Source organism: Candoia aspera, chromosome 2 (assembly GCF_035149785.1).
Source record: "Candoia aspera isolate rCanAsp1 chromosome 2, rCanAsp1.hap2, whole genome shotgun sequence".
Classification (NCBI taxonomy): domain Eukaryota; kingdom Metazoa; phylum Chordata; class Lepidosauria; order Squamata; family Boidae; genus Candoia; species Candoia aspera.
In genome coordinates, this window is record NC_086154.1 from 141574746 (window position 1) to 141601000 (window position 26255).

General features: G+C 48.1%; 1 protein-coding gene across 1 annotated transcript; it reads right to left on the reverse strand.

Moving 5' to 3' along the window:
• Window positions 1–3065: 3065 nt before the first annotated feature.
• On the reverse strand, window positions 3066–26255 carry SHMT2 (serine hydroxymethyltransferase 2). The gene is made up of 12 exons (XM_063293922.1): window positions 26116–26255; window positions 21320–21511; window positions 20244–20323; window positions 19492–19692; window positions 12193–12274; window positions 10567–10689; window positions 9686–9825; window positions 8614–8779; window positions 6842–6941; window positions 5311–5466; window positions 4125–4232; window positions 3066–3480 (listed from the first exon to the last, which is right to left on the reverse strand). The coding sequence occupies exons 1-12, from the start codon at window positions 26146–26148 to the stop codon at window positions 3353–3355; spliced, it is 1509 nt and encodes a 502-aa protein (XP_063149992.1). The 5' UTR covers window positions 26149–26255; the 3' UTR covers window positions 3066–3352.

A 26255-nucleotide genomic window follows, 5' to 3' on the forward strand; every position in this document is an offset into this window, starting at 1 on the left:
CTGCTCTTCTGTGAATTTAAAGTGACCTACATCTGCATTATAAAATGGGTTGCCCACTTTTCTGAAAGAGAGGGCAGGTAGACAGCTGCGTACGTTCAAGGTGTGCATGACCATAGACAAAGCCAGCCAGACTACAGCTACAAATAGCAAGGCATACCAATAGCATAAATCAGATGGTAGCGATTAACAGCAGATTATAAGTCCACTGACTTTTATTTGGTATGTAAGGAGATACACATTTCACCCCTGGAAGCAGAAGCTCAACTCTAAAGTTACAGGTGAGAAATGATCTAGTAGTATTACTTAGCTTCTTTTTTCTTAGGGGAAAAAAAACATTGAAAGGAACCTTAAGTAACAAATGAAGATATGGTTTGCAGGACATTGAACTGCAAACTAGCTAACCATATTTTATCTTGTGTATCATACAAAGCCTGTCTGTGTTGTCAGTCTAATAGTTCAAGGTGCCGTGCAAACCCGCACAACTGGATTGAGCAAGTCATGGTTGAATTAATCATTGTTGTCTGAACATATTCTTACAGAATGAGCAAATAAGCGCTCTTTGGAACACAAGGATCATAACCATTGCATTACAGCGATATTCTGCTGGCATGCAGAACCTTATAGGGGTCATTGGCTTATGACCGTCTTCCCCAACCCGGTGCCCTCCAGAGGTGTTGGACTGTAAGTGCCAGCGCGGCCATTCAGGCATGAGAAAACCACAGCACTTCTGTCCTGAGATGCATCCAGCATCATGCGATTACCAGCATTGCACAAAAATAAGCTTAATATCAAAACACAGGATCAAAGCCAGCTGTGGTAGAAGAAACAGAACATCTGGAAGTTGAAACTAGAGCAATTTAACTAAGGCACCAGTTGTCACCAGCAAGAGTAATTAATCATCAGGATAAGCTGCCAGGGCATGCAGGGAGGAGGAAGGAATAAAATTTTCTGTAACTTGCAGCTTTCCAGTGATTTAGGAACTTCCTCTAAAGCTAGATTTGAATGAAGTTGTCTGATTTATTAATAAGTAGAGGGAAATAGTATGCTCCCAGAACAAGGGAAGAATGGATAATATCAAGGGGATTGTTTACCCTTTGAAACTATTAATCTAAAAGTTGAGGAAGAGATGGGAGCCTCTTTCAGCACATTCTCCCAGCTACGTGGCTCAAAAGCACCCACCTAATATTTTATTCCAAATGTTACACATAGAATATACAAATGTTTGTGTCCAGCGGAGGGGGGAAAGCAAGACACAGCAATGTTCCCCTGGAAGCTGTGCCTTGAAGCAAATCGTGCCTGAAATGGTCCCTTTTGGGTAGCAGCAGCAGCAGCATCACCCCCATTCTTTCACTCTAGTGCTTGATCCTCAAGGACAAAGTAAGACTTTCTCATGGAATTCTGCTACAGCCACTGTCTCCTCCCCAAGTTTATCATGCCGTCAACGTCGACTTACTCGTCCAAATACAATTAAAATTCACATGGCCAAATACTACAATGAAAGAAGATACGTAGTAGGGTAGTAGGTGGGTTATTCCGTGCGTACATCTTCTGCAGTGAAGAGGCCGTCGCGCTGACAAATAAAGCATTCAGGATTAGAGTCGCGATTGCCCCATTTAAGAGTTACGTGCATTAGCATTTGAGGAACTCCAACAGTTCTCCTTTATGAGTATTATTTTGGTAGATTTCCTGTCTACAAGGTGTCTACGCCAATGGACATTTACCACAGCCTTGCCAGGCGGATGCTGTCCAGCTAGTTGAGTAGCAATTCTGAGAAACACAGGAAGTACCTTAGGGGAAACACCAGATGTATGAAGGCTGATTGATTAGGTAGCGACCTGGCATAGTGTCCACACAGCCACTTGTAAGCTGATGCTCAGCACTGAGCGAGCAAAAGCCTACCCCATGGCTGCACGTTTGTTAAGGGTTAGGTGCCTGTGCAACGTGTCTATATTTAATCATCCTTTCTGCCTGGTTGTGACAGAGCTCAGCGGATGAGTCCAGTTGCAAGGCTCCACATGACCTCCTCATGGCAGCTGGCTGTCTTTTTCAGAGGAACTCCTTTGGCTGGGTATGGAGGGTGTGACCCTGCTTCTCAACAAGTGGCTCAGGGTGGCTCCTCCACTCCACATGACTCTTTCACAATCTCAGTGGAGGGGCCCCTCCGTTGCACTGCTGGTCTCCAGTGCTGCCTGCTGATCCAGCGAGATCTGCCATGACCAAGTGAGGAGGAGCAAGTACAGATGTGTTGACCTGATGACATTTGGTGGGGGGGGGGAGATGATGATCCTAGGCTCCAAAACTTAACTCCCCAACTCCCACTGACTCAAGATTGAGCTATTTGTGGTTTCATTAGCTGAAGTATTACACTAGCAAAGAGCCCCCACGAATAATCCAGGCCACCTGTAATTAGACAATCAGGAATGTAGGGAATGGCAGCAGGACAATCATCCCCATTTGACCAGACAGTGCAGACTACCGACTTGTTCTATGATAAATTTTTACCATTAAACCGTGCTAAATCTATTTTTTTAAAAAATGAAATAAAAACAGATTACCGTAAATGGCCACCTGCATTCACTAAGTGAGAGAAGTGCTCTTCTTAAGAGAGCAGAAGTGTTTGCATAGAATGTTTCCTCTCAGGGACTACTAGTCCCGATGGCTCCATGCTGCCACCAAGATCAGAAGTCACACATTTCTGATGCTAATTGCTGGCGGACAACAGTGGAGCGGGCTTTTGCCTTTTACCTCTTCCTTGTGGGAAATTCAGCAGCATCTAATTGGCAACTATGGGAAATCAGGATATTGAATTAGGTAGGCCTTTGATATGATCCAGTGGGTGTGAGGTGATCTATTGTTGTAAGGTATGGTTCTGCCTACATCTGTTGGTACTTAGAAACATTACTATGACTAACAAGGGCTACACTCCCATTCACCTCTCTGGCTGTGCATATACATGCAGAGAAGTTTGCATGAAACATGTACACAAGACACCTGCAGGCACAGATGACAAAACGGCAGTAACGTTCCCAGAGGGTTCAAGGGTCTTCATTCATAGCAAATGAAAGTGAGGTGAATCACTTTAACTCTTACAAGTCATTCTGCATAATGCGATACATGTATTGTGAATCAGAGCCAGGTCTTGTTTCTACACAGAAGGTGGTCAGTGGTTTTGAGTCATTATAAAATGGGAACTTGGAATAGAGAAAAAATGGCCAAGGAGATCACCTCTCTGAAAAGGGGCTCCACTGGCTAGCTCTCAGAGGCAAGGCTCCGGGGACTCTGCATATCTGGTTGGTTGGAAGCCCTGCCCATCTAGGTGTAATGGTTAGCCAGTCTTTGGTTGAACTAGATCTCAATGCTTGTCAAAGCCAGGCATGGGGAAGGCACGGGCAAAGGTTTCAACACGCTGCCGAAGGTCTGACAACCTCTGCTTTGTCCCTGGGTCAGAAAGCAAAAAGGATCTGAAATCTTGCAGTTTGGCTGTAGGGAGAAGAAAGAAAGAGGGTAAGTAAACTGGAGGTCTCAAACACACAGAAAAATACAAGGCACAGGAGAAAATCCTCTGATCCCAGAATGTTCCCAGGTACTTCCTATTTCTCATCTATAATTACAATGAATCCTTAGGGCAGCTTTCCCCTGCCTTGACTGGTGAATATGGGGATTGGACCAGCATGTCTGAGGGACATCATGTTGAGGAAGGTTGCTACTGGCTTCCCACATCCCCTCAAGTATAATATAGTTGCTCTCCCTCTCTTCCAGGACTGAGAGAGAACTGAAAAATCTGGAGTAGCAGGTGTTAGCACTTTTACCCACTTTTGTTTTTAGGGAATTAAATGGTGGAAAAAACTTGAAAGTCTCTGATGAAATTACAGAGCAAGTTTAACAAGAAGGTGGTAACCAGCTTTCAGAGGATGCTTGTTACCCTGTGAGTCTCAGCTGAACCACAGAATCCCCTCAATTAGAATATAGCAAAGAATGCAGTGAGTCTATCAAACATAACCAAGTAGCTCATCAATGCCCCCACAGTTGTAGCCAATGCAGTTTCCACTCCAACTCACTGACTGGAAAAGAACATGGCCAATATGTATCAGCAGATGCTGGCTTTTCATAACACATTGACTTACAGGTCTTCTGTTTGACATCCAGTCCAATCTGGATTCCTTCATCAATAAACTCAACAACCTTCTGGAAATCAGCTTCCTGGAACCGTCGGGAAGTGAGGGCAGGTGCTCCTGTGGGAAAAGCCAAAATGAACTGGATAGGGTGTTGTTTTTGACATCTAAAGACCAAACTTACAAATAAACACCATACAGTGAAACTATGAATGGATAATGTTACAGTGCGTAAGCAAGAGAAGAAAAGTTCCCACACATACAGGAGTGCAAATCCAGTTCATAAATTCTCCTTCCCATCTATATCAGGGGTGTATAGGTAAGTTCTTCTACAGCAAGGTAAGGGGTGGGGATTCATGTAAATTGTGTGTAAGAAATGGGACAGCAGCAGGTGATTCAACATGGAAATGGTGTGCAAATTTTGCAGATCTGAGAGATGCTGCTGCAAAACCAAAATCTATGATTGTAAAACACTCATCAGTTCTTGGCCTTCGAAGCTCTGAGGGAAAATTTGAAGGAATGAGCAGCATGGCCAAGTAGAGAGGACAGTAGTCAGAGTGAGGAGGTTCAGTGACCTGTAAAACAAATCTTGTTATTCTACAACCCATGCCCTTAAGGATCTGGGGAAAAAAATAGTTACAGCCTATAACACATAGAAATCTGCATTCTGTGCTTATTAATACCTATTCACTTACTCTGCTTAAATTTATTTTGCTGATAAGGCTTCTGTGACATTTTTGAAGCTATCTCTATGGCCTTAAGGACTTTTTAAAAACATAAAACTCTCAGCATTCTGAATCTTGCAACCTCAGTGTTTGCGAGGATTGAGTCTAAATATATTCAGCCGCTGAAGGAATAGTGACTGTTGAATGGATTCTCCTTCCCAACCCCATGGATCTTCCCAAAATAGCTTCAAGTGCTGAAGAGTAGTTTGAGGGGGCCCAAAATAAGGAAGCACAGAAAATCTCACTGTCTTTGCTGAACTCTGCTCTTGTAATACTGGATGTAGTCCACTCTGTATTGATGAAATAGGTACCATTCCTGAATTTCTAAACTGGTTAGCCATGGGAAAAAACCATGTTTTTTTTTAAGCATCTGAAATTAGGGTTGCCATGGTGCAGAATCATGTTTTTTTAAGACAGATTATCCATAGCTGTGAAACCACCACACACATCTTTTTTTAACTCCCTGCTCTTACCAAGACGCAGGCCTCCAGGTGTCAAAGCACTCTTGTCCCCAGGACAGGTATTCTTGTTAGTAGTTATAGACACTAGTTCCAGTACTCTTTCAGCCCGGGCCCCATCAATGCCTTTTGGTCGCAGATCCACCAGGACTAGGTGGTTATCCGTGCCACCTAGCCCAAAAGAATGAGAAGAGTCAAGTTTTCTCCCTGTAATCTATCCAATTCACAGCAATCCTCTCTATCAGCTTTGCCCAACTTGTTAGCCTCCAAATGTAATGGACAACTCCCATAACTCCTATCAGCAAGTGCATGCTGCTCCATACCCAACTAGAGATTCATTCAGAAGAGTTATTTTGGTGACACTTAACATTCAAGTAGAATTGCCCTGCTGATTCAAGGTAAGGGAGTTCCTTGTTCAGCTTTTCTGTCTAAATCACTTCTTGATCATAGCTAAGATATGGTACAGATCCCCTTCATGAAGTAAATTAACTCTTTCATTTTACTGACCCCAATCCCCAAGCCAACAAATCCTGTGTCAATGACCTCCATAGGTTAACTATGTCCTCCTTGAAGTTCTCAGAAGGTGGAATAGAACCCATCTTCCTTTCAGCTCTCAGAGCAGAGAGATTCAGATAATATAAGATGGTATCATGACCCCATGCACTGTCTGGGATTTTACATGACTTCTTTGAAAAGTTCATTTTCATATCATTCTTGAACCTACTTCTACTCCTTTTTATAAATGATGGACCAAACTGCTAAAAAATCTCTAACTTGATTTTCCTAAACTTATTATGGCCTAAGAGGAAGCCATTCTTACTAGGAAAAGATGACACAGAAAACTCTTAGAAAAGCATTTTTTTCCAACATTAATGGGCAATATTTTGGCTAAATCTGAGTCACCGGGGGACAATAGTGGCCTCCACTGCACTCGCTAAGAATTACCCCATTACAAGCCACATAGCTCTGAAAACTACATATGCAGCAATATTAAGCAAACACCTCCCCGGGCACAATCTCATGTTACATTGTTTACCTCAACATAACAGGGATTATATCTTGTTTGAAAACATTTTATAGTTCTTGGCTGAGTCAACCATTTGAAGATGCCCTCCCACCTATCACAGTATTTTTCACATTCTTTCAGAGACTTGCTAAGCTACCAAGCATGCATCTGCAATAGCTACAGACCTTCATATCTCCACTATATATAGCCTCTTCTTTTTTGTTAATTTTGCCTGAACAACCAGTTTCTTCATGTATCAAAACAAGGCTACAATGTAAAAGATGGTGCAACTGGTTGTACCAGTTCAGACTGTTGGTGGAGATTTCTATCCCACATGGAAAAGTCCATGCACGCACATAGCATATGAAAACCTGGCCTAGAATTATTCTCTTACCTCAGAATCGTTCTATATGGTGGCTACTAATGGGGGAGAACAGTAAAATACAGCATTTTCACCTAGTTTGACCAACAGCTCAGCCCAGAAAAAGCTGCTCCCAGGTGTGTTCTAGCTCAAGAAGCAACAGCAGATCTTCATTCTACCTGAAACAAGATTGTATCCTCGTTGTAGCAATGCCTCTGCCATGGCCTTGGAGTTCTTCAGGACCTGCTGACAATACTCCTGGAACATCGGTGAGCTGGCCTAAAGCAGAATGGATGCAAAGTTGGGAAGAATCAGCATTACTCCTTCTACAGCAGGACATTTTTTAAAATTTACTTTCTATCCCTTTATTATTTTTATAAATAACTCAAGGCAGGGAACATACCTAATACTCCTTCCTCCTCCTCCTTTCCCCACAACAACCCTGTGAGGGGAGTTGGGCTGAGAGAGAGGGACTGGCCCAAGGTCACCCAGCTGGCTTTCATGCCTAAGGCAGGACATTACAGCACATCATGGAGGCGTAAGGGACTACTTTATATTTGGGTTGATATATTATGCTAAGCCCACTCTGAATCAACCACAATTTATTTTAGGGCAACAAGCCTCTGTCAGAAACCATGATTTGTTTATGGCTTACTGATTAAAACTATACTGTTATGTGAAAATAGGGACATATGGTTTTAAAGCATATCTGGTGATATTGTCGCTCACCCACCTCCCTCACCAATTCAAAGTTACAGGACAAGAGCAGCTAAAAAGTTGGCCAAAGAAGTCAGGATTATTTTGCTTATCTGCAAAACTAATCCTGTTTTGTTTACAGCTTGTTCAGTTGCACATGCTTAAAACAAAGCATGGCTTAATGTGATGTATGAAGAGAACCTGTTTATCTACCCATCCAAATTAATATATCCAAATAACTAAGGCCTCATTCCACAGATTCTCTTAAAACTGCATTACACTGGTTAAAAAAAAGCCAACAAGTGCATTACTAGTAAACATTAAATTACTAGGATATTGTACAGATAATACAATATCGCAGCGCATGTAGGCAATTGCACAGTGCATGTAGGCACATATGTAACATCTGTCAGCAACTCCTTGAATCAAATGCATCTTTTCCCAGAACTGTTCTGCAGCTGCAGAGAGCAGCTGCACAATCCTGGGAAAAAGAGAAGATGCTTTAAGGAGTTGCCGACAGATGCTACATGAGTGTCTCTGCATTCTGAAGCCACTTTTTATTTTTAAATCCAAAGTGTTGCGCAGCTCTAGTGGATTGCTATGTTCATTCCCAGACCTCCCATCCTCTGGATTACTCAGAGTCCAGTCCAGGTTTCCCTAGTTCCCAGAACTCCCACCCACCATGGAACTGAGATCCAATGTACTTGGGCGGTACCAGGTTGGGGAATGCAGGACTAGTTCCTCCCAGGAGCATGTGAGCCACCATGCTGAATCAGATACGGAAGACACTCTTCTCTACAGCACAATACAGTGAACTCAGCTGTGACTGACTCCCCAGGATCTACTCCACTGGGATGGCTGCACGCTTCTTTGCCCCAACATAAATCCTCAGATGTTGCCCTTCAGATTAAGTCTGGATTTATAATTAGATTGCATGACACAACCAGAGTAGAGAACATGGAAACAATCCACAGGAAAGCAGTAATGTAGTTGGCCATATTTTGCAATGGTCAAACAACAGATGTTGTTCTGGCGTCTCAGCAGAACAGGCTGTGCACACAAAGGGCCAAGCAGGTTAGTTGCTTTCAGCAAAATCCCTGGCTTGCCTGTCGGAAGCTTCCTTTCTTCAGAGGCTGCTGGAAGTCCAAGACTTTACAAGGCTAAGTATTGCCCAGTTCATGTCAATACCAGTAACTGTATTAAAATCCACACAAGACCACCAATCTCCAGATAAAACAGGGCCCTTCTTTCCCACCTGTTTCAGTGCCACTGCAACTGCAGCAATGGTGTGGTTGTGGGGGCCTCCTTGCAAAGAGGGGAAGACTGCGAAGTTGATTTTGTCCTCCAGATCGTAAAGCGTCTCCCGGCCACTCTTCTTGTCCACAGAACGGGCACCCTTACGATAGAAAATCAGCCCTGATCTGTGTGCAATATGAAGACAGAAGCATCAAAACAAAGGCCTCTCAGCTAGCACACCTATTGCAGAGATCCTCAAATATTGCTCCAAGAGGTGCAAGGCTAAATATATTCCCTTTGCAGTCATAAAAAATCCTGCATCCATATAATGTCCTCCATCAAAGCTGTGTGTTTGTAGTAATTGTACAAAAGCAAAGACAACAGCAATGATGATGGTCACAGGAGACAACTTCACCTCCTTGGGATTCTGTTCGCAAACAAAAAGGCAAGTTTCATGTTCTTGCAACTACTGAATGGCTGCTGAAATCTCAGAAGTCAGAAGAAGAAATCAGCAATGCGCCATCCCTTTCTGACTTCATACGGAACTCCAAGGATAATCTCTCCTGATTAACTCTGGCCTAAGTTTACAAGAAGCCCCAGCTGGTGACATGAATCTGGTAAAATTTGGCCTGCTGGCTCAAGAGACTATGCACAGGCAACACAGTGCTTCCTATTTCTCCCAAGTAATTCACACTTCCTATATTGGAAGTGGCAGAGAAACCACAGAACCTATAAACCTAAAGGACACAAACAGGTCAAATGAAGGAAAACGATGTTTGCATCACATCAGACCCTTGGCCTATCTGCCTCAACACCACATATATTGATGTCAGTTGCTCTCTACAGCTTCAGAGAGGAATCTGCCCCAACATTTCCTAGAAATGCCATGGTACGGACACAGGACTTCCTGAATGCAAACTACATTAACTGTCATGGAGCCACAGTCCTTCTTGGTGCATCTGCAAAAAAGGTGGATACTATGGCTCTTTAGATATTGTTAGATTATAACTCTCAAAATCCCTGATCCCTGGCACATGTATGTGCTGCCTGTATAGAATGGCACATTCCCACCTACTGTATATCATGCTTACCTTGCACCACGCAGAGTCTTGTGAGTGGTGCTAGTCACCATGTCAGCATAGTCAAAGGGTGATGGGATGACTTTGGCTGCCACCAGACCACTGATGTGGGCCATGTCAGCAAGCAGGTAGGCCTTCACCTCTTCACACACCTGACAAAAAGGGACAGGTGAGGACAGGTAATCTCACACTACCTTTGTCCATTTATTGTCACCAAACATGCAAGGAAGAAAGATAGCCAACTCCTAGGGCAAGGGTACCCTGGCCTTTTGGGACAGTGGACACATTGAACAGTTGGAGAGCATGCTGTAGGCATGCAAATATTTTTCATGGAGAGGCTTCCCAAACACAAAATGATTGCTACACTGTATGTGGCCAATTACAAAGCACCAGTTTTCCAGAACAGAAGCTGGTGAGATTCTAGCCTCACTATCAGACCCACCTTTTTGCCTTCAACGTTCACAATGTGAACGTTTTTACAATGTACTATGCCAAAACCACAAACCACGTTTATTTTCTAGAAGTGCTTATAGCATTACAGGTATTCTTAGAAACAATTGTTGTTTTGGACGCTGGTGATTTGTAACATGAAACACACCCTTTCTATTTTACTTAAAATTAAAAGCATCTTTTTTATAAAAAATTAAGAGAGAGAGCCAAGCCCCTGATGAACGAAGGCAAGTGTCCACAAGCATATTGATGTTCACAGGCTCCATGATGGGAACCCAGGACCCGGGCAGCCAAGAGTACTCAGAAGTTCAATAAGTAATTTTGGTCTTGATCCCCAAGTTCCCATTAGACCTCACTGGGAAAGGTAAGGAGAAAGGAGCATTAAACAAACCCCTACCGTTCATTCAGTTTAACTTTTGTCCTCTCAACCCACTAAGGCATACCTTCTTGATGCGGGCATAGTCAATAAGACGCGCATAAGCGCTGGTGCCAGCAATGATGAGACGTGGCCGGAACAGTCGGGCAGTTAACTCAAGCTGGTCATAATCAATGATTCCTGTTGTTGGCTGGACAGTGGACAGAGAAACAGATCAATACTAGCCTCTCCAAATACTGGTAAAGTTAGTACAAATACTTGTGTAGATCAGCATACAAGAAATACATAATCTCTAGCATCTTGCATCAAATACAGCCAAGATATTGAAGTAGAGGGATTACTAGCCATCACTTCCCAGCCACTGTACTTATAGCTGGCTGACACTGCCAACCATCAGTTTCCTGGTTTTCTAAGAGGGAGTCAAAAGAATTGCAAGAGGATCCAAACAAGGGCATCCACAGAGAATCTGGCTGGAACTAAAACTGAAAGGATTCCTTTTTAAACAAGTACTTTTATTGGCTGTCAGTACTGGAAACATAATAATATAAACACATCCTGATGGTCTCCTTTCTCCTTCCGGGAAAGGCAGTGCTAGCAATAAGGATCCTCAACTTTGATGGTAGAAAACAAGCTACTGGGTGTGGGAATAACAGATAAGATCCTCTGAACCAGCTTTCCTCAACTAGGCATCATCCAGATGCATAGGACTGCAAGCCCCAAAGTTCCCAAATCAACATGGACAAATTGCTATAAACCACCTTGACTGCTGCAACATCAGGAAGGTAGATTTACATTTAACAAGCACATAAAGACGTAATATAATAAGGGGCACTAGTTGAGAAGGTGATTCTATACCTTTGTTAAAAGCAGAAGAAAAGCTGACAGCCAGGCATCAAGGCTGGATTCAACCACCCAAGTGTAAAATTCACTACTTCACCCAGAATATAAACTTAAAAAACTTAAACAAAATATAACACAACACAACAGAAGGCTCTAAGTTGGGAAGTTTATTCTACATTTTTGCAAAAACAGAAGTTGAGAGTCACTCATGAAGGTTGGATGAAGTCATCCAAGTGTAAAAAGCTCTACTTTGCTCAGAAGAGTGATCTTCAGGCACAGCATATCCAAGAAGAGAGACATCAAAGCTACTAAGTCTGAAGGGGTGATATGGTACTGATTTGCTGGCATGAATGAATGAAGTTGGTGCTCGTGAATCCAAATTCTGCAAGTTAAGCATATCCGTCCAATTTTCCCTTTCTTCACAACTTAATCTGCAGAGTTTACTAATATGCATAATTTATTCTAATTTCTGTCAGCCACAGGGAGGGGCAGGAAGATCCATATGCAGCTGAAACTCTTCCCACCATCCCCTTGATGACTGGAAAACTTATTTAGCCATAACTCCGATTTCAGAAAGCACTGCTCACAAGCTTGCACGACTACCTTGGCAACCCAGAAGCTAGACTGTTTTGCTTTGTTGTCATTTAAATCATAATAAAAGTCTAGATTTTTAGAAAGTTCAGTTTGATCTTCATTCCCATCTTCTGCATGTAGCCAGAATCACAGCATGCACAAAGTTTTGATCAGGGGCTGTTTATCACACCATTCTAGAGCTGCATTTTCACCCTATTGTCAGAAGCAGAAAAAGAAGTCGGGGCCATGTAAATATTTTGAACTCCTGCTATTTACTCACATTGAGTTTGTAAGGCATGGACTCAAAGAAGATGGATGTGGCAGAGATACGCTTGACATCAGACATGTACCCATGAGTCAGGCTGCCAAGAAGAAGGAAGACATTCTGTCAGGACAAAGCTTAAGCCTCAATCACAGCACAACTCAGGTCAGGAAGCTCAGGGAAAAAAATATTTCTGTCTAAAGGGGCCACAAATTAGCCAGGCACTTTCCCCTCAAGTCGAAAGGCCACCATGAGGTTGGGCAGTACTGAGAGAGGTTGTCATGCGCTGCCTACCTCTGAATAACGTTCAGACACTGGGTTGCAAAGCAGGCTCTGGTTTATTTCAGGATAGGTACAACGTTGTTAGAAAAAAGCTGAGAGTGACAGGAGCGCGCCGGTGCGGGGTTTAAATACCCCGCGCCGGTCAGCGCCCCCTCGCTCTCGATCACGTCACCCCCCTTTGTCCCATGTGTTGCCCTGCCATTGGTTGAGGGTTTCCAGGATCGCCCATCCTCCGGTTTTCAATCTTCTGCTGATTGCTTTCAGCTGGGCGATCCCCGTTGCAATTGCCGCTGATGGCTTGGGTGGCTCCGTGATCCGTTTATCTATTGTCTATTAGCCGTTAGTCGTTGTGGGTTGATGGCTACTTAACTTGTCCCCCTTCACCTATTTCCTTGTCATTGTCATGAGTGCCATTGCGCTGATGACTTTAGCTCAACGGCACTCATGACATACTGCCCCCTTTCCGAATAGTGTTCTCCCCCGGGTTTCTGGGTTTTCCCCATGGAGCTGTCAAAACGCCATTTTTTTTTTTTTTTTTTTTTTTTTTTTTTTTTTTTCAAAGTTCCCGCCGGAGTAGTTGTCGCCCCTCCCTTTGCTCCTCCCTCTACCACGTGCCTTCCCAGGGTGTGTCCATGGTGCGCATGCTCGGGTTCTGACCTGGCGTGCGCATGCTCCAACCACACCCTGTTTGTTTGGCTCAGTTCGGCGAGGCGAGAGGCGTGGCTGGTCGGGTGCTGCTCAGCTCCAGGTAGGGCCCTTTTTTGCTTATTTGGAGTGCGTCGCCTTTGTTGTGTCTCCTGGGCGTTGCCCCCAGGTTGCCCTGTTGACTTGCTTGCCACTCCCCCGCGGCCAGGGGGCGGGGGGAGGGTGCTGGCGATCGTTTGTCACCACCCCGTGGGCCCGGGGCGGGGGGAGTGAGTCCCGGGGGGGGGGAGGTCCACCCAAGTCGCGGGCTTGGGGGGGGCCCCTTCCCTTGGGGCACGGGAGGCGGGGGGAGGCCTGCGGGGGGGGGGGTTGGTTTTGCTGACCTTGATTGCGGTTTGTCGGGGTATGCCCGGTGGAATGCTCTGGTCAGGTCAGGCGCTTTAACGTTGTGCGCCGCCACCCATTCCGGGTGGGGGAAGTGTTTCCACCTGACCAGATAGTGTAGGGTTCCTCGTTGCTTGCGTGAGTCGAGGATGTCCCTTATCTCGAAGTGGTGTTGCCCGTCGATCATAAGCGGTGCGGGCTGAGGCGTGCTTGGGTGCCATCGGGAGGTGGTTGCCGGTTTTAGGAGGCTGGTGTGGAACACCGGGTGGAGCCTCCGGAGGTTGTGTGGCAGGTCCAGGCGTATTGCTACCGGGTTCACTATTTGCGTGACTCGGAACGGCCCGATGTACTTAGGCCCCAGTTTTTTCGAGGGTTGGGTTGACTTTAGGAACTTGGTGGAGAGATAGGCCATATCCCCCGCCTGGAACGTCGGTTGTTGGCGCCGGTGCTTGTCGGCCTGCTCTTTGTAAGCAGCCTGTGCCTCCTTCAGCGCCGCCGTGATTACTGGCCATGCTTCCGCGATCTTCCGTCCCCAGTCGCTGGCGTCCACCTGGGGTTCCGGGGGTTGAGGTAGCTCCGGTATGGGGACGAAGTCGCGCCCCGAGACTACTTCGAACGGGGTTTTTCCCGTGCTCGTGTGGACGGCGTTGTTGTATGCGACTTCGGCGAACGGGAGCAGTTCAGCCCAGTCGTCCTGGTGGTAGTTCGTATAGGATCGTATAAATTGCTCTAAGGTGGCATTAAGAACCTCAGTGGCTCCGTCCGTCTGCGGATGCCAAGCCGTAGACAGGGCCTGTTGGGTCCCCGTCAGCTTCAAGAAGGCCCGCCAGAATTTGGAGGTGAACTGTGTGCCCCTGTCGGTCACCACACGTGCGGGACATCCGTGTAGCCTGTACACGTGGATGAGGAAGAGTTTGGCTAGTTGTTGTGAGGATGGGACTGACGTGCAGGGGATGAAGTGGGCCTGCTTTGAGAAGTAGTCCTTCACCACCCAAATGGCCGTTTTCTTCTGGCTGGGTGGGAGGTCCACTATAAAATCCATAGAGATTTCCTCCCATGGGCGGGAGGGTTCTGCCACCCGTTGCAATAGCCCCGCGGGTTTGCCTGGTGCCCGTTTGGCCCTAGCGCACGTTGGGCAGGACGCCACGTAGGTTTTTACGTCTCGCCTGAGCGCGGGCCACCAGAATTGCCGCCGTGTTAGGTGTAGGGTCTTGAGGAACCCAAAGTGTCCCGCTTGCTTGGCGTCGTGTGACCTATGCAAGATCGCCTGGCGTTGCGAGTCCGGGACGTAGATTCTGCCTTCCCCCCATGCTAGGTCTTGCGCCATCGTTACCTTGTCGGGGTTTGCCAGGAACCAGGGGTCGGTTTTGAGGGCGGCGGCGAGGTCCGTGCGCATTCCCCCTGGTAGTTGCGGTTGCCGTCTTTCCGTCGCCGGTTGTCCCGCCGTCGGCTGCGCCGTAGCGTCGAGCTGCCTCCGTGCGCCGCTTCGGGTGGTCACGGCCATCCCCAGTTGCGAGGCGGATAGGACCGTCCCAATGGTGTCTGGGGCGGGCTCTTCGTCTTGGGGCAGCCGGGAGAGGGCGTCGGCCAGGAAGTTCTTCTTGCCCGGCATGAACTTCAACTGGAAATCAAAGCGGCTGAAGAATTGTGCCCATCGGACCTGTTTTGGGCTAAGGCGTCTAGGCGTTCGTAGGGCCTCGAGGTTCCGGTGGTCCGTCCAGACCTCGAATGGTTGGGTGGCTCCCTCGAGTAGGTGACGCCATGTTTCTAGTGCCGATTTCACCGCAAAGGCTTCTTTCTCCCAGACGTGCCATCGCCTCTCTGTCTCGGAGAACTTCCTTGACAGGTAGGCGCATGGTTTCAGGAGCCCCGTGGAGTCTTTTTGTAGCAGGATGGCTCCCAGGGAGAAGTCTGAGGCGTCGGCTTGGACCACGAACGGCCGTTCTGGGTCCGGGTGCGCGAGGATTGGCTCCGTCGTGAACAGCGCTTTCAGCTTGTCGAATGCGGTCTGGCACGCGGGAGTCCAATTCAGCACTGTGCCTGGGTTCTTGGCGCGTCTGGTGTCCCCCACCCCTTTGGTTTTGAGGAGGTCCGTTAAGGGGAGGGCTATCTCAGCGAACCCCCGGGCGAAGGACCTGTAGAAATTCGCGAATCCCAGGAAGCTCTGTAGTTGCCGTCTGTTGCGGGGCCGCTCCCAGTTTAGTACCGCTTCGACTTTTGCGGGGTCCATTTCGATGCCGTCCCCGGAGATTCGATACCCCAAATAGTCTAGGCGCTCTTTGTGAAACTCGCACTTTGTGGGCTTTGCATAGAGCTGCGCCCTTCTGAGCTTGTCGAGGACTTGCCTGACTAAGGTTACGTGTTCCTCGTATGTTTTTGTGTAAATAAGGACGTCGTCGATGTAGACCAGGACCCCTTTAAACAGATGTTCATGCAGTACCTCATTGATGAGCTGCATGAACACCCCAGGGGCCCCCGCGAGTCCGAAGGGCAGTACCTTGTACTGGAAAGCGCCTAGGGGGCAGTTGAACGCCGTCTTCCATTCGTCCCCCTCCCTGATTCGGATGCGATAGTACGCCTCGCGCAGGTCCAATTTGGAAAAGACTTTGCCCGTGGACAGGTGGGCGAGCATGTCCTTCACCAGGGGTAAGGGGTATTTGTTGGACAGGGAAGCCGCGTTTAGGCCCCGGTAGTCGGTACAGAGCCGTAGGGTCCCGTCTTTCTTCTCCCGGAATAAGACGGGGGCTCCGACCGGTGAGCATGCTGGCTCTATAAATCCCCTGTCTAGGTTTTTATCGATGAACTCCCGGAGGGTTGCCATCTCCTTCGGGGTCATCGAATAGATCTTTGGTCTAGGTAGGGGGACGTCGGGCAGTAGGTCGATTCGGCAATCCGTCTTGCGGTGGGGGGGTAGTTGGTCTGCCTCTGCTTCTCCGAAGACCTCGGAGAAGTCGGCGTATTGTTCCGGTAGGTCTGCAGTGGTAGCGGCGTTGTCTTGTGTGGTCGCCTCCGCTCGTCCTACCGTGGGGTTGCTTTTGCCAGCTGGTACTGGTGCTCGATACTCGCCGTCGCCGAATGTGAAGGTGCGGGTCGCCCAGTTGATCCGCGGGTTGTTTTTCGCGAGCCATGGCATCCCCAGGACTGCAATGGGCCGTCCGATGGGCGTGACTACGAACGACGTGCGCTCGGTGTGAGTGCCCATTTGCAGGGTGACCGGCTCGGTTTGTAGCGTGGCTGGTTTCCCCCCCGCTGTGGAGCCGTCCAGCTGGTGGAATGCTAGCGGCGTGGGGAGGGGGAAGCAGCGGAGTTCGAGTTTGGCGACTAGGTCGGGGTGGATAAGGTTTTTTGAGCACCCCGAGTCCACTAGTGCCGCGGCCGTGGTGGCTCCGTTGCCGGCAGAGAGTTGAATTGCTGCCAATATTACGGAGCTTTTGTCGTTTCGTTGAGGTGGTTCGCGTTGCTGTCCCGCCGCCTGCCTCGCCACGCGTTTCAGGGCAGGCGGGGAGCATTTCCCGCCGGCTGGTCGGGGTCGGTATTGTCCCCTTCTCCCCAGTAAGCGTCCCAGCCATCTTCCGGTGTCGCTGTGGCCACGGTCATTCGGCGGTGAGGGGGCGGCCCCGGGTTGGGTGGTTTGGGGCTAATTTTCGGGGCGGGCTTGGGCGCGCTGGTCGGCAGTCGGTTGGCGAAGCAGTCCGCCGTCTTGTGCCCTAATTTGCCGCACCTCCCGCAGGGCTCCCGGTTGAACTTCATTTTTGGGTATATGGGGCCGGCCATCCCCCCGTGTGGTGCGGGTACCTTTTTCCCGACGTAGTTTGTGTCTTCCGTGGTTGTCATAAGGAAGGTGCGGTGCGCGTGTTCGGCTTTCCCCGCGAGGTGGATCCACCCGTGTAACGTTTCTGGGTCGTCGCGGTAGAGGGCCCATTGGAGAACGTCGCGGTTGAGCCCCTTTTTGAAGATTTCTAGCAGGGTGGTCTCAGACCAGTCGCAGACCTTTCCCGCGAGGGCTTTGAACTCCAGGGCGTAGTCAGGGACCGTGCGTGTGCCCTGTTTAAGTCTCTGGAGTGCGCTTTTCGCCCGTACTTTAGCTAGGGGGTCTTCGAAATAGGTTTTCATCTCGTTGATGAAAGCAGGGAAGGTGGCGAGGGCGGGGGAGCTGGACTCGTACAGTTGGACGTACCAGTCCGCCGCCCTGTCTTGGAGTTTGATCGCCACGGCGGCGATCTTGTCGGCCTCGGAGTCATAGGAGTGTCCGTGCCTCCCCATGAACTCCCTAGCGTTGGTCACAAAAAACGAGAGTTTTGTGGGGGTCCCATCGAAGAAGATGGGGAAGTCCTTTGGGGCCCGGGCGTTTTGTGCGGCCCCGCCTCTCGCTTCTCGGGGTGTGGTGTCGGCCGCCTGTGCCGTCTGCTGGCCCTCCGCTGGCCCGTGTGGGTTCGATGCTTCGCTCGGGGTGTGGGCTTGTGCGGGGACGTCGTTGGGTGGCGCGGGGGGCATAAGCGCCTGGAGCATGGTCCGGAGTTCCGTCAGCTGAGCCCGCATGGCCGCGAGTTCAGCTCGTGCCTCCTCGTCCACAGCCCGCGCCGCCGCTGGGGCCGGTTCCGTTGGCGCGTCCTCGGGGGTGGGTTGCCGGCGGGGTTCATCGTCCCTCTGCCGCGGGTCCGCTTCCTCCGCCGTCTGATGGGTGTCTCCGTCGTCCTCCTCCGTGTCGAGCGCCGTGGGGCTGTCGCTCCACGCCCGTTGCTGGGGTGCGATGTGGGGCGCGGGGTCCTCCGCTGGTTTCGGAAGTCGTGCTGCTCCCTCCCGCGGTCGGGTTGCCTCCGTCGCCATCTCCCCTTGGGGTTGGAGCTGAGGCTCGGGTCGGGTTGGGTGGGCGTCCATGGCTCCGGGAGTCCGCGGTGCCTCTGGCCTCGGTCGGTCCTCCTCTGCCTCTTGCCGCGCGGCTCGCCCTCCTTGCCCGTGCCGTTCCGGCCTCATCTTGCTGGTCTTCTCGCCGTCTACTCCTCCCGCGGCTCGTTGTCGTCCGGTGGGGCTCGGCGAGGCTGAGTTTATGACTCTCAGCTTTATGTCATGCGCTGCCTACCTCTGAATAACGTTCAGACACTGGGTTGCAAAGCAGGCTCTGGTTTATTTCAGGATAGGTACAACGTTGTTAGAAAAAAGCTGAGAGTGACAGGAGCGCGCCGGTGCGGGGTTTAAATACCCCGCGCCGGTCAGCGCCCCCTCGCTCTCGATCACGTCACCCCCCTTTGTCCCATGTGTTGCCCTGCCATTGGTTGAGGGTTTCCAGGATCGCCCATCCTCCGGTTTTCAATCTTCTGCTGATTGCTTTCAGCTGGGCGATCCCCGTTGCAATTGCCGCTGATGGCTTGGGTGGCTCCGTGATCCGTTTATCTATTGTCTATTAGCCGTTAGTCGTTGTGGGTTGATGGCTACTTAACTTGTCCCCCTTCACCTATTTCCTTGTCATTGTCATGAGTGCCATTGCGCTGATGACTTTAGCTCAACGGCACTCATGACAGAGGTGTAGATTATGGGGGACGCAAGGGATAGCAGTCCACAGAGGGAGAAGAGCAGATCCTCGTCAACATCACCCATGACCAGAGGAGGTGCCAGAAACTCCTACAGGCCAAAACTGAAAAAGACATGGCCATGACTAAATGAGAGAGAGACTCCAAGGAGGTAAGCCTCAGCCTATGAGGAGTTTCATGTACAGCTGGTCAAAAAGGGTACTCCAAAAATGCCACTTATGGGTCCTCAGTCATTCTGGATCAGCATGGCAGTATGAATTCTTCTCCCTGTCTCTTCCAGCTCCTTCAGCAACTATTTCCTGTGGCTCTGTTAGTCCTTCAGGGTTATCCTTATGCACCATCCCCCTCCCTCTTTCCCCTCAGCTATCCCAATGTGGCACCCCAAACCTCCATTTCTGCCCCTTCTGATATGTTCACTAGATTGGAACATCTCGGGGGCTTTTCTCCCCAAGTTTCACTCCCCAGCCCACACACGTACTGGCCCCCGTCAGGCAAATCCAGGCCCATGAGTCGCTCGTGCGGCTGCAGCAAGGCTGTGTAGGCAGCAAAATTGGCTGGGGACCCAGAATAAGGCTGGACATTCACCCCCCAGCGCTCAGGATCCAGGTCAAAAGCTTCAAGAGCACGGCGTTCGCAGAGCAGCTCAATGCGGTCTACCACCTCGGAACCCCCATAATACCTGCATCAGGGTATCAACAGCAACAAAGGAAATGTTAGGAACAGAAAAAGCCTTGATGCCACTATAATCTCTGAAACAGAGAAAAACCAGAAGAAAATCTTACCTACGTCCTCCATGCCACCACACTGTACAAAGAATATTACCTAGGCAACCATTCCCTAACAAAGCCTTCTGGCCATCCCTTCTCTGCACATAAGCCCCTCCACCTGTTCCATCATTACCATTTTTCCTTTCTCATTTCCAAAATAGAGTTATAACATGGGAATTGTGGTCCTAACTGATCTGGAAGGTGCCAAGTTGGGGAAGGCAACTGTAGGCCCAGAATGGAGGCACTATGGCCCTCCAAATGTTGTTTGTCTACAATTCCCAGGTAAATAGGACCAGTAGGCATATTGGAGCCGAACAACAACTAGAGGGCCAGAGTTTCCTGTTCTAAGGCAAACTGCTGAGAACACACTCAGGCAATCTCTTTTCACCCGTTCTCATGTCTTCCCATTCCAATCCGCTACCATCTTCTTTGCCCCAGATGGTCCCATAATAAATTATACTACCTCTTGCCGGGATAGCCCTCTGAATACTTGTTGTTGAGACAGGACCCAAGGGCCTCCAAGGCAGCCCGGCTACAGAAATTCTGAAATTGAGGAAAGAGAAAAAAGAAAGTGCAAAATGGGAGACAAAGAAAGTGATCTCCCAATCTCTCTGTCTCTGACAACATACACACCCACATATCAGGTAGGGGCATGACTTTTCTGGTTCTCTTATGCCACAGAAGAAAAATAGCTATATTTTGTGGGGCGACAGGTTAATTCAGATGAACACAGTGGGAAGATCAGCTGTTCCTCCTATGCACCTTCCCAGTGAAACCAGTGCTGTTAATGTCAACTTTGGAAGCAAGCAATAGCAGGTGGGGGTGAATATCCAGTAGAACAGCAGAAGGTGAGAAACAGCTGCTGTTTCCTAACCCAAATCCAGAAAGAAATAATATTTTGGGTTTTTTAAAACTTTGGCTAGGCAGTATGAAAAATATGTTGTTGGTTTCCAGTTAAGGCAATTATAATCCATCCATTAATATTACAGCAGGAAAAACATTACAGATTCTATATTTCTTACAACTATTTTATAAGATAGACCAGTTTGCAAATAGAGAACCTAATTCAACAGAACAGCAGTCCCAATAAAGTTCTCTAGTGAGTTGCAGCTGCAAAGAATTGACTTTCAACCCACATTCTAAGCCATTGACTGGGATGAGACAAATGAACGGACAGTAGGCCAGCCGACTACTGAGTATTAGCCATGCTCAGGGATAACATACCCATTGCAGAGGGAGGGACAACGCCATTAAAGGATGGAAAACTATCACCTTTGCAGATGGTTTATGGGTTTTCAAGAAACATCTGGTTTGCTACTGTACCAGGAAATATGATGGACACAAGAAGAATAAAACTGAAACTTCTTGATTTGTATTCTTAAAGATCTGGGTGCATTTGTGCTTATGAAGTAACTAAGCCTCTCCTGAATAGATGTCTTTAGGAGTCGAGGAAGAGGACAACACTTCCTCATTGGAAGGATCCAAAGTAAAACACATCTACTTCACCTTCATCCCAGGGCTTCATCCCATGTCACTCACCTCTGAGGCAATGAGTTCTAGTCCCCGGCACTGGCGATCCTTCTCTTGCTGCACCAACTCCCACATCTCAGGGTCACTCTCTGCCAAGCTCTCCTGCCCAGTCCAGCCTGATGCCTCCTTGGAAGAAGCTGCAGCTGCCCTGCTGTGTTGGGCCCGCAGACTCCCCCTTGCCTGGCAGCATCTTTGTAGGGGCTGGGAAGGTAAAAGAACAGGCAGGATCACAAGAGAGCCAGCATAAACCATTCCAGTAAAAAACAAATTGATTTTTCTCATTTATGATTATCCAGAGGAGGCAAAATCTTTTACTGGAAACTCCATCAATGTGTGTTCTACATGACCAGCTAGACCAGCTGAGAACTTTGGAACTCCAGATGTTATTGGACAAGAATGCCAGTCAGTCCCATCCCATATGGCCAACAGCTGGGGATTATGTGATCATAGCTAAATTTCATTTGAGAGTCCAAGCTTGGAAGCTACTGAGGTCAACAATCCAAGTAGGAAAAGACAACATAAAATTAGGAAAATTCTGGGGAAAAAATGACTGGTTTAAATAAGAAGGTTGTCCTTCCCCCTCACCAGGCACCAAGACAAGCAAAGTCTTATTTTAAAAGGAAGATCTTGGAGATTTCCTATAAACCAGGATTGAAGGGGCTAAGCATATCTCCAAGGGCAGCAGATTCTACAGTTTTGGGGCTACCATTGAAAAATCCTGCCTTCTAGTCCACATTCTTCTTACTTAATCTCAGAATGGGACCTCAAGCAGGGCCTCCCTCAATTATCTGACAGAAGAGACAGAATCATTTTGGACAGGGAAGAACTGAGCAGAGATAAGTCTTCCAAAGCAGTAAAAATACTTATGGAAAAGACTTCATAGCCAGGAGAAGAGCATTTGGGGAACAGAAAGTGCTGGTTCCCAAATCACCACTCATAATATATCTATCTATCTATCTATCTATCTATCTATCTATCTATCTATCTATCTATCTATCTATCTATCTAATTTATCCCTGCCCATCTACTCCCATCAGGGGACTCTGGGCGGTTTACAACAATCGATTAAAAACCATAACCATAAATACACAAAATAAAATATAATAAATAATATAAATAGAGGTAAAAATAAAGAATCCAAGTGGTGAAGAATCTAAAACAGTCCAAGTATGGGAGGAGTGGTCTGTAGCAACCATCCCCATGTAGATCTATTCCCCTCTCCACCCCAAGCGAGGCGGCAGAACCAGGTCTTCAGACTCCGCCAAAAGGCCAGGAGTGATGGGGCCAATCTCACCTCCGGGGCAGCATGTTCCACAGGGCAGGAGCTACTGTGGAGAAGGCCCGCTTCCTGGACCCTGCCAGATGAATTCTCTTACAGACGGGGTCCACAGCGTGCCCTCTCTGCACGATCGGGTGGGACAGGTTGATGTAATGGTGAAGAGGTGGTCCCTCAGGTAATCTGGCCCCATGCCATGTAGGGCTTTAAAGGTAATAACCAACACCTTGAATTGGACCCGGAAGCAAACTAGTACCCAATGCAGCTCGCGCAGCAGTGGTGTTACATGTGCCCTTCTAGGGGCACCAAAAACAGCTCACGCAGCTGTATTCTGAACCAGCTGGAGCTTCCGGATACTTTTCAAGGGTAGCCCCATGTAGAGCACATTGCAATAGTCTATATGAGAGATAACAAGGGTATGAGTAACTGTTCGAAGGGCCGCCCAGTCCAGGAAGGGGCGTAACTGGTGCACAGCACGTAGCTGCAGAAAGGCTCCCCTGGCCACGGCTGCCACCTGCTCTTCGAGCAGGAGCCATGAGTCCAGGAGGATCCCCAAGTTATGCACCAGGTCTGTCTGGGGCAGTGCAACCCCATCCAGAACCAGAGATGTTAATGTCCCAGATACAGAAGAACCATTAACCCACAGCCACTTGGTCTTAGTAGAAGCCTGTAGTTCCCCATCCAGGTCCCCACAGCTCCCAGACACTTGGAGAGGGTAGTCGCGGCATCACTTACTTCACCCGGGATGGAGATATACAATTGAGTATCATCAGCATATTGATGATACCTCATCCCATGGTGACGGATGATCTCACCCAGTGGTTTCATGTAGATGTTAAAAAGGAGAGGGGAGAGTACTGATCCCTGTGGCACCCCACAAAGAAGGGGCCATGGGGCCGATCTCTCCTCCCCTATCAACACCGACTGGGATCGGCCCTGGAGAAAGGAGGTGAACCAGCATAAGACTACGCCACCCACCCCCAACTCCCTGAGCCGCCCCAAAAGGATACCATGGTTGATGGTATCGAAGGCCGCTGAGAGATCAAGGAGAGCGAGGATGGATGCACTGCCTCTATCCTGCTCCCACCAGAGATCATCCATAAGTGCCTTCAAATAGAATTGCAAGGGAATAATGGCAGGAGAGGGGTATATCTGAGCACCCCAGATGCATCTGACTGGCCACTGTGAGAAACAAAATGCTGGACTAAGATGGGCCTAGGCCTGATCTGCAGGGCTATTCTTATGCTCAGTGAAGTATCCCCTGATGATCAACAGCAATCTTGAAAGATATTGACATACTAGGACTTGGCAGTAATCCCCACCCTTGGGTCCCCAGAAATTACTGCTCTACAATCAGCACAGGTAATGGCCAAGAAGGATGGGAGTTATATTCAAAAAGCATCTGGAGCCATTCAGGTCTGGGAACTACTGCCTATACAGATTTATACAACTTGGAACTCTCCAGATGTATCAATACTACAACTCCCAACAGTACAAAGAGCATTGTCCACAGAGCCCATTGGATTTGGAGATTGAGGTAGGAGGAGGCTGATGTAAAGACTAGTTTACCCAGTGAGTTACATTGACCCAGCATAGATCTTCAGCCCAACTCTATTACTCCATTCACTCTGCCATGCTGGCTCTTGCAGCAGCAACCTGTAGCAATTATGTTCATGTCAGAACTAGACTATTACCACACAAATCTGATGGGTAGCAAGAAGCTTACACTGCAAGCTTCTGTCATTAGACAGCTTTTGAGCACAGTGATAGTTTCTGAAGATTGGGGGGAAGAGGTGTCATGCAGTCAAAATGTAAGTTTTGCTAACGTTAAGGTACACGGCCCCACACATTGGCAAGAAGACAACCCAAAATTGCTCAAGTTCAACAGCTTCTAAGTTGTCTCAGTGAATTTACAGAATAGCATTTATATCCCTTACAGCACAATACACAAATGAAGCTCAGAAAAGGGATTATATTTCTAGCCACTTGACTCAATGAATGAGCAGCGGAGTGAGAACTCAAAAGACAAGCTGGAGGGGTGAGCGGGGCAGTCAATTTCAAGGTCTGATGAAACAGAGATGGCTTTGTGCGGCAGATGGGCAAGTAGGCCTCTTTTGAGTAGAACAGCAGAGGTCTCCATTTGTGCTGCTGAGCTGGCAAGTCCAGCCAGGGAAGAACTTATGGGCGCGTATGTGCACACGAAGCGGGATTGGTTCCTTCATCTCCACCACTGAACACATTTCAAAGCAAGGCAGTTACCACAAATGGCAGGCACCTTGGGGGGAAAAGCAGCTGGCTTTTATTTTCTTTATTAAAGGGATTATCAGAAAACCATCATCTCCTCTGCAGATGATGCAACGGCCTCATTTAGGTTGCATCAGCAAAGTAGCACAACTCAAGAATGCATCAAGTTTGGTATTAAGAGTGAAATGAGCCAGCCAGAAGATTTTTTTTTTAAATTCCTCTCTGAATTACCAAGGGTTATTCGGTAATAGGCACATTTGACATGTTGCAAAGATAGATTTGCCACACAACCTTTGAACTTGTGTCTTTTTTTGTTGTTGGTTTTTAAAAAGGAGAGTTGTACTGACATTATCTAATCAAGATACACAGCCCGCAAATCAGAGAGCAATTTTCAGGGAGGCAGGTCATTTTATTGATTAGGTTCCAGGGTACAACAGAGTTGCTGCCAAGGGACCTTTAGCCAGGTCACAGAGTAACTGCAAAAAGTTACTTTTGTTTCTGATCTATCCCTCTCTTCCCCTTCCTGCCACCAACAGCCCTAAAGCAATTCTGAAGTCTTCTGTAATTCCTTTCCTTCAAGCTGCAATGTCAGATAGGACAGTATGTGACAGAAAAGAGATGCTACAAAAATTAGCCCATAAAAATCAGCAAAGCGTGACTGCTTGGAGAGGTTTCCGCTGATAATGGTGTCTCAGTCCTGAACGTCAAGATAACTTCGCCGTGCTCTGTGCCGCATCCAAGAGCTATTAGCCAGAATTAAATAATAATTGAGCAGCAGAATGGCAACGATCTGTGCCGCTATCAGATCCCTGCTATAAGCCTCAGGCGGGCATATAAACTCCTTAGCCAAGAAGCTCCGATTTCTAAACTTGCACACTTAACAGTCCCGTTCAAAACAAAAGATATAAAATGGAGGGAGGGAGGAGATAGATCTTTCCTGGAGCAGCGAAACTTTTTGCTGTTCGGAGGACGAGGAGCAGAGGAACTGAACGGAGTGTGGAAAACAGCCTAGGCCCTGTTACCCACCACCCTCCACGCGGGTTGCGGGGACGGGAAGATGATAATTAAGGTCAGATCATTGCTACTTTGCAAAACAAGCTGTCCGCTCCCCATCCCAAGAGGCTCCAAGTATCAAAGACCGCCGGCTGAAAAGCGCTCCTCAGAAGTTACCTATGAAGTAACCACCCCTCTTCTCCGCATCTCTGCCCCCACTTCAAGGGGGCAACGGAACTTGCTGCCTTCCCCTCCACAATGAGCCCAATCTGTCATTCGCCCCATACCTTACCTTGACAAAGTGTCTAAAAGGAAAAGACAGCATAACAGCCTAAGGCGAAGAAAGTGCAAGCTGTTGCTCGCGTTAAGTGAGTCCAAAGACTTAAAGAAAATCAGAAACCAAGCCGCTGGGCTTTAAAAAAAAAAAAAACG

Coding starts and splice junctions, on each gene's coding strand:
- SHMT2 (XM_063293922.1), bottom strand. CDS start 26,148: ATGCTGTCTTTTCCTTTTAGACACTTTGTCAAG. Junction 19,693..20,243: donor GAGGGCTATCCCGGCAAGAG/GTAGTATAATTT, acceptor ACCCTGATGCAG/GTATTATGGGGGTTCCGAGG. Junction 6,942..8,613: donor TTGCAGTGGCACTGAAACAG/GTGGGAAAGAAG, acceptor ATTCTGCTTTAG/GCCAGCTCACCGATGTTCCA.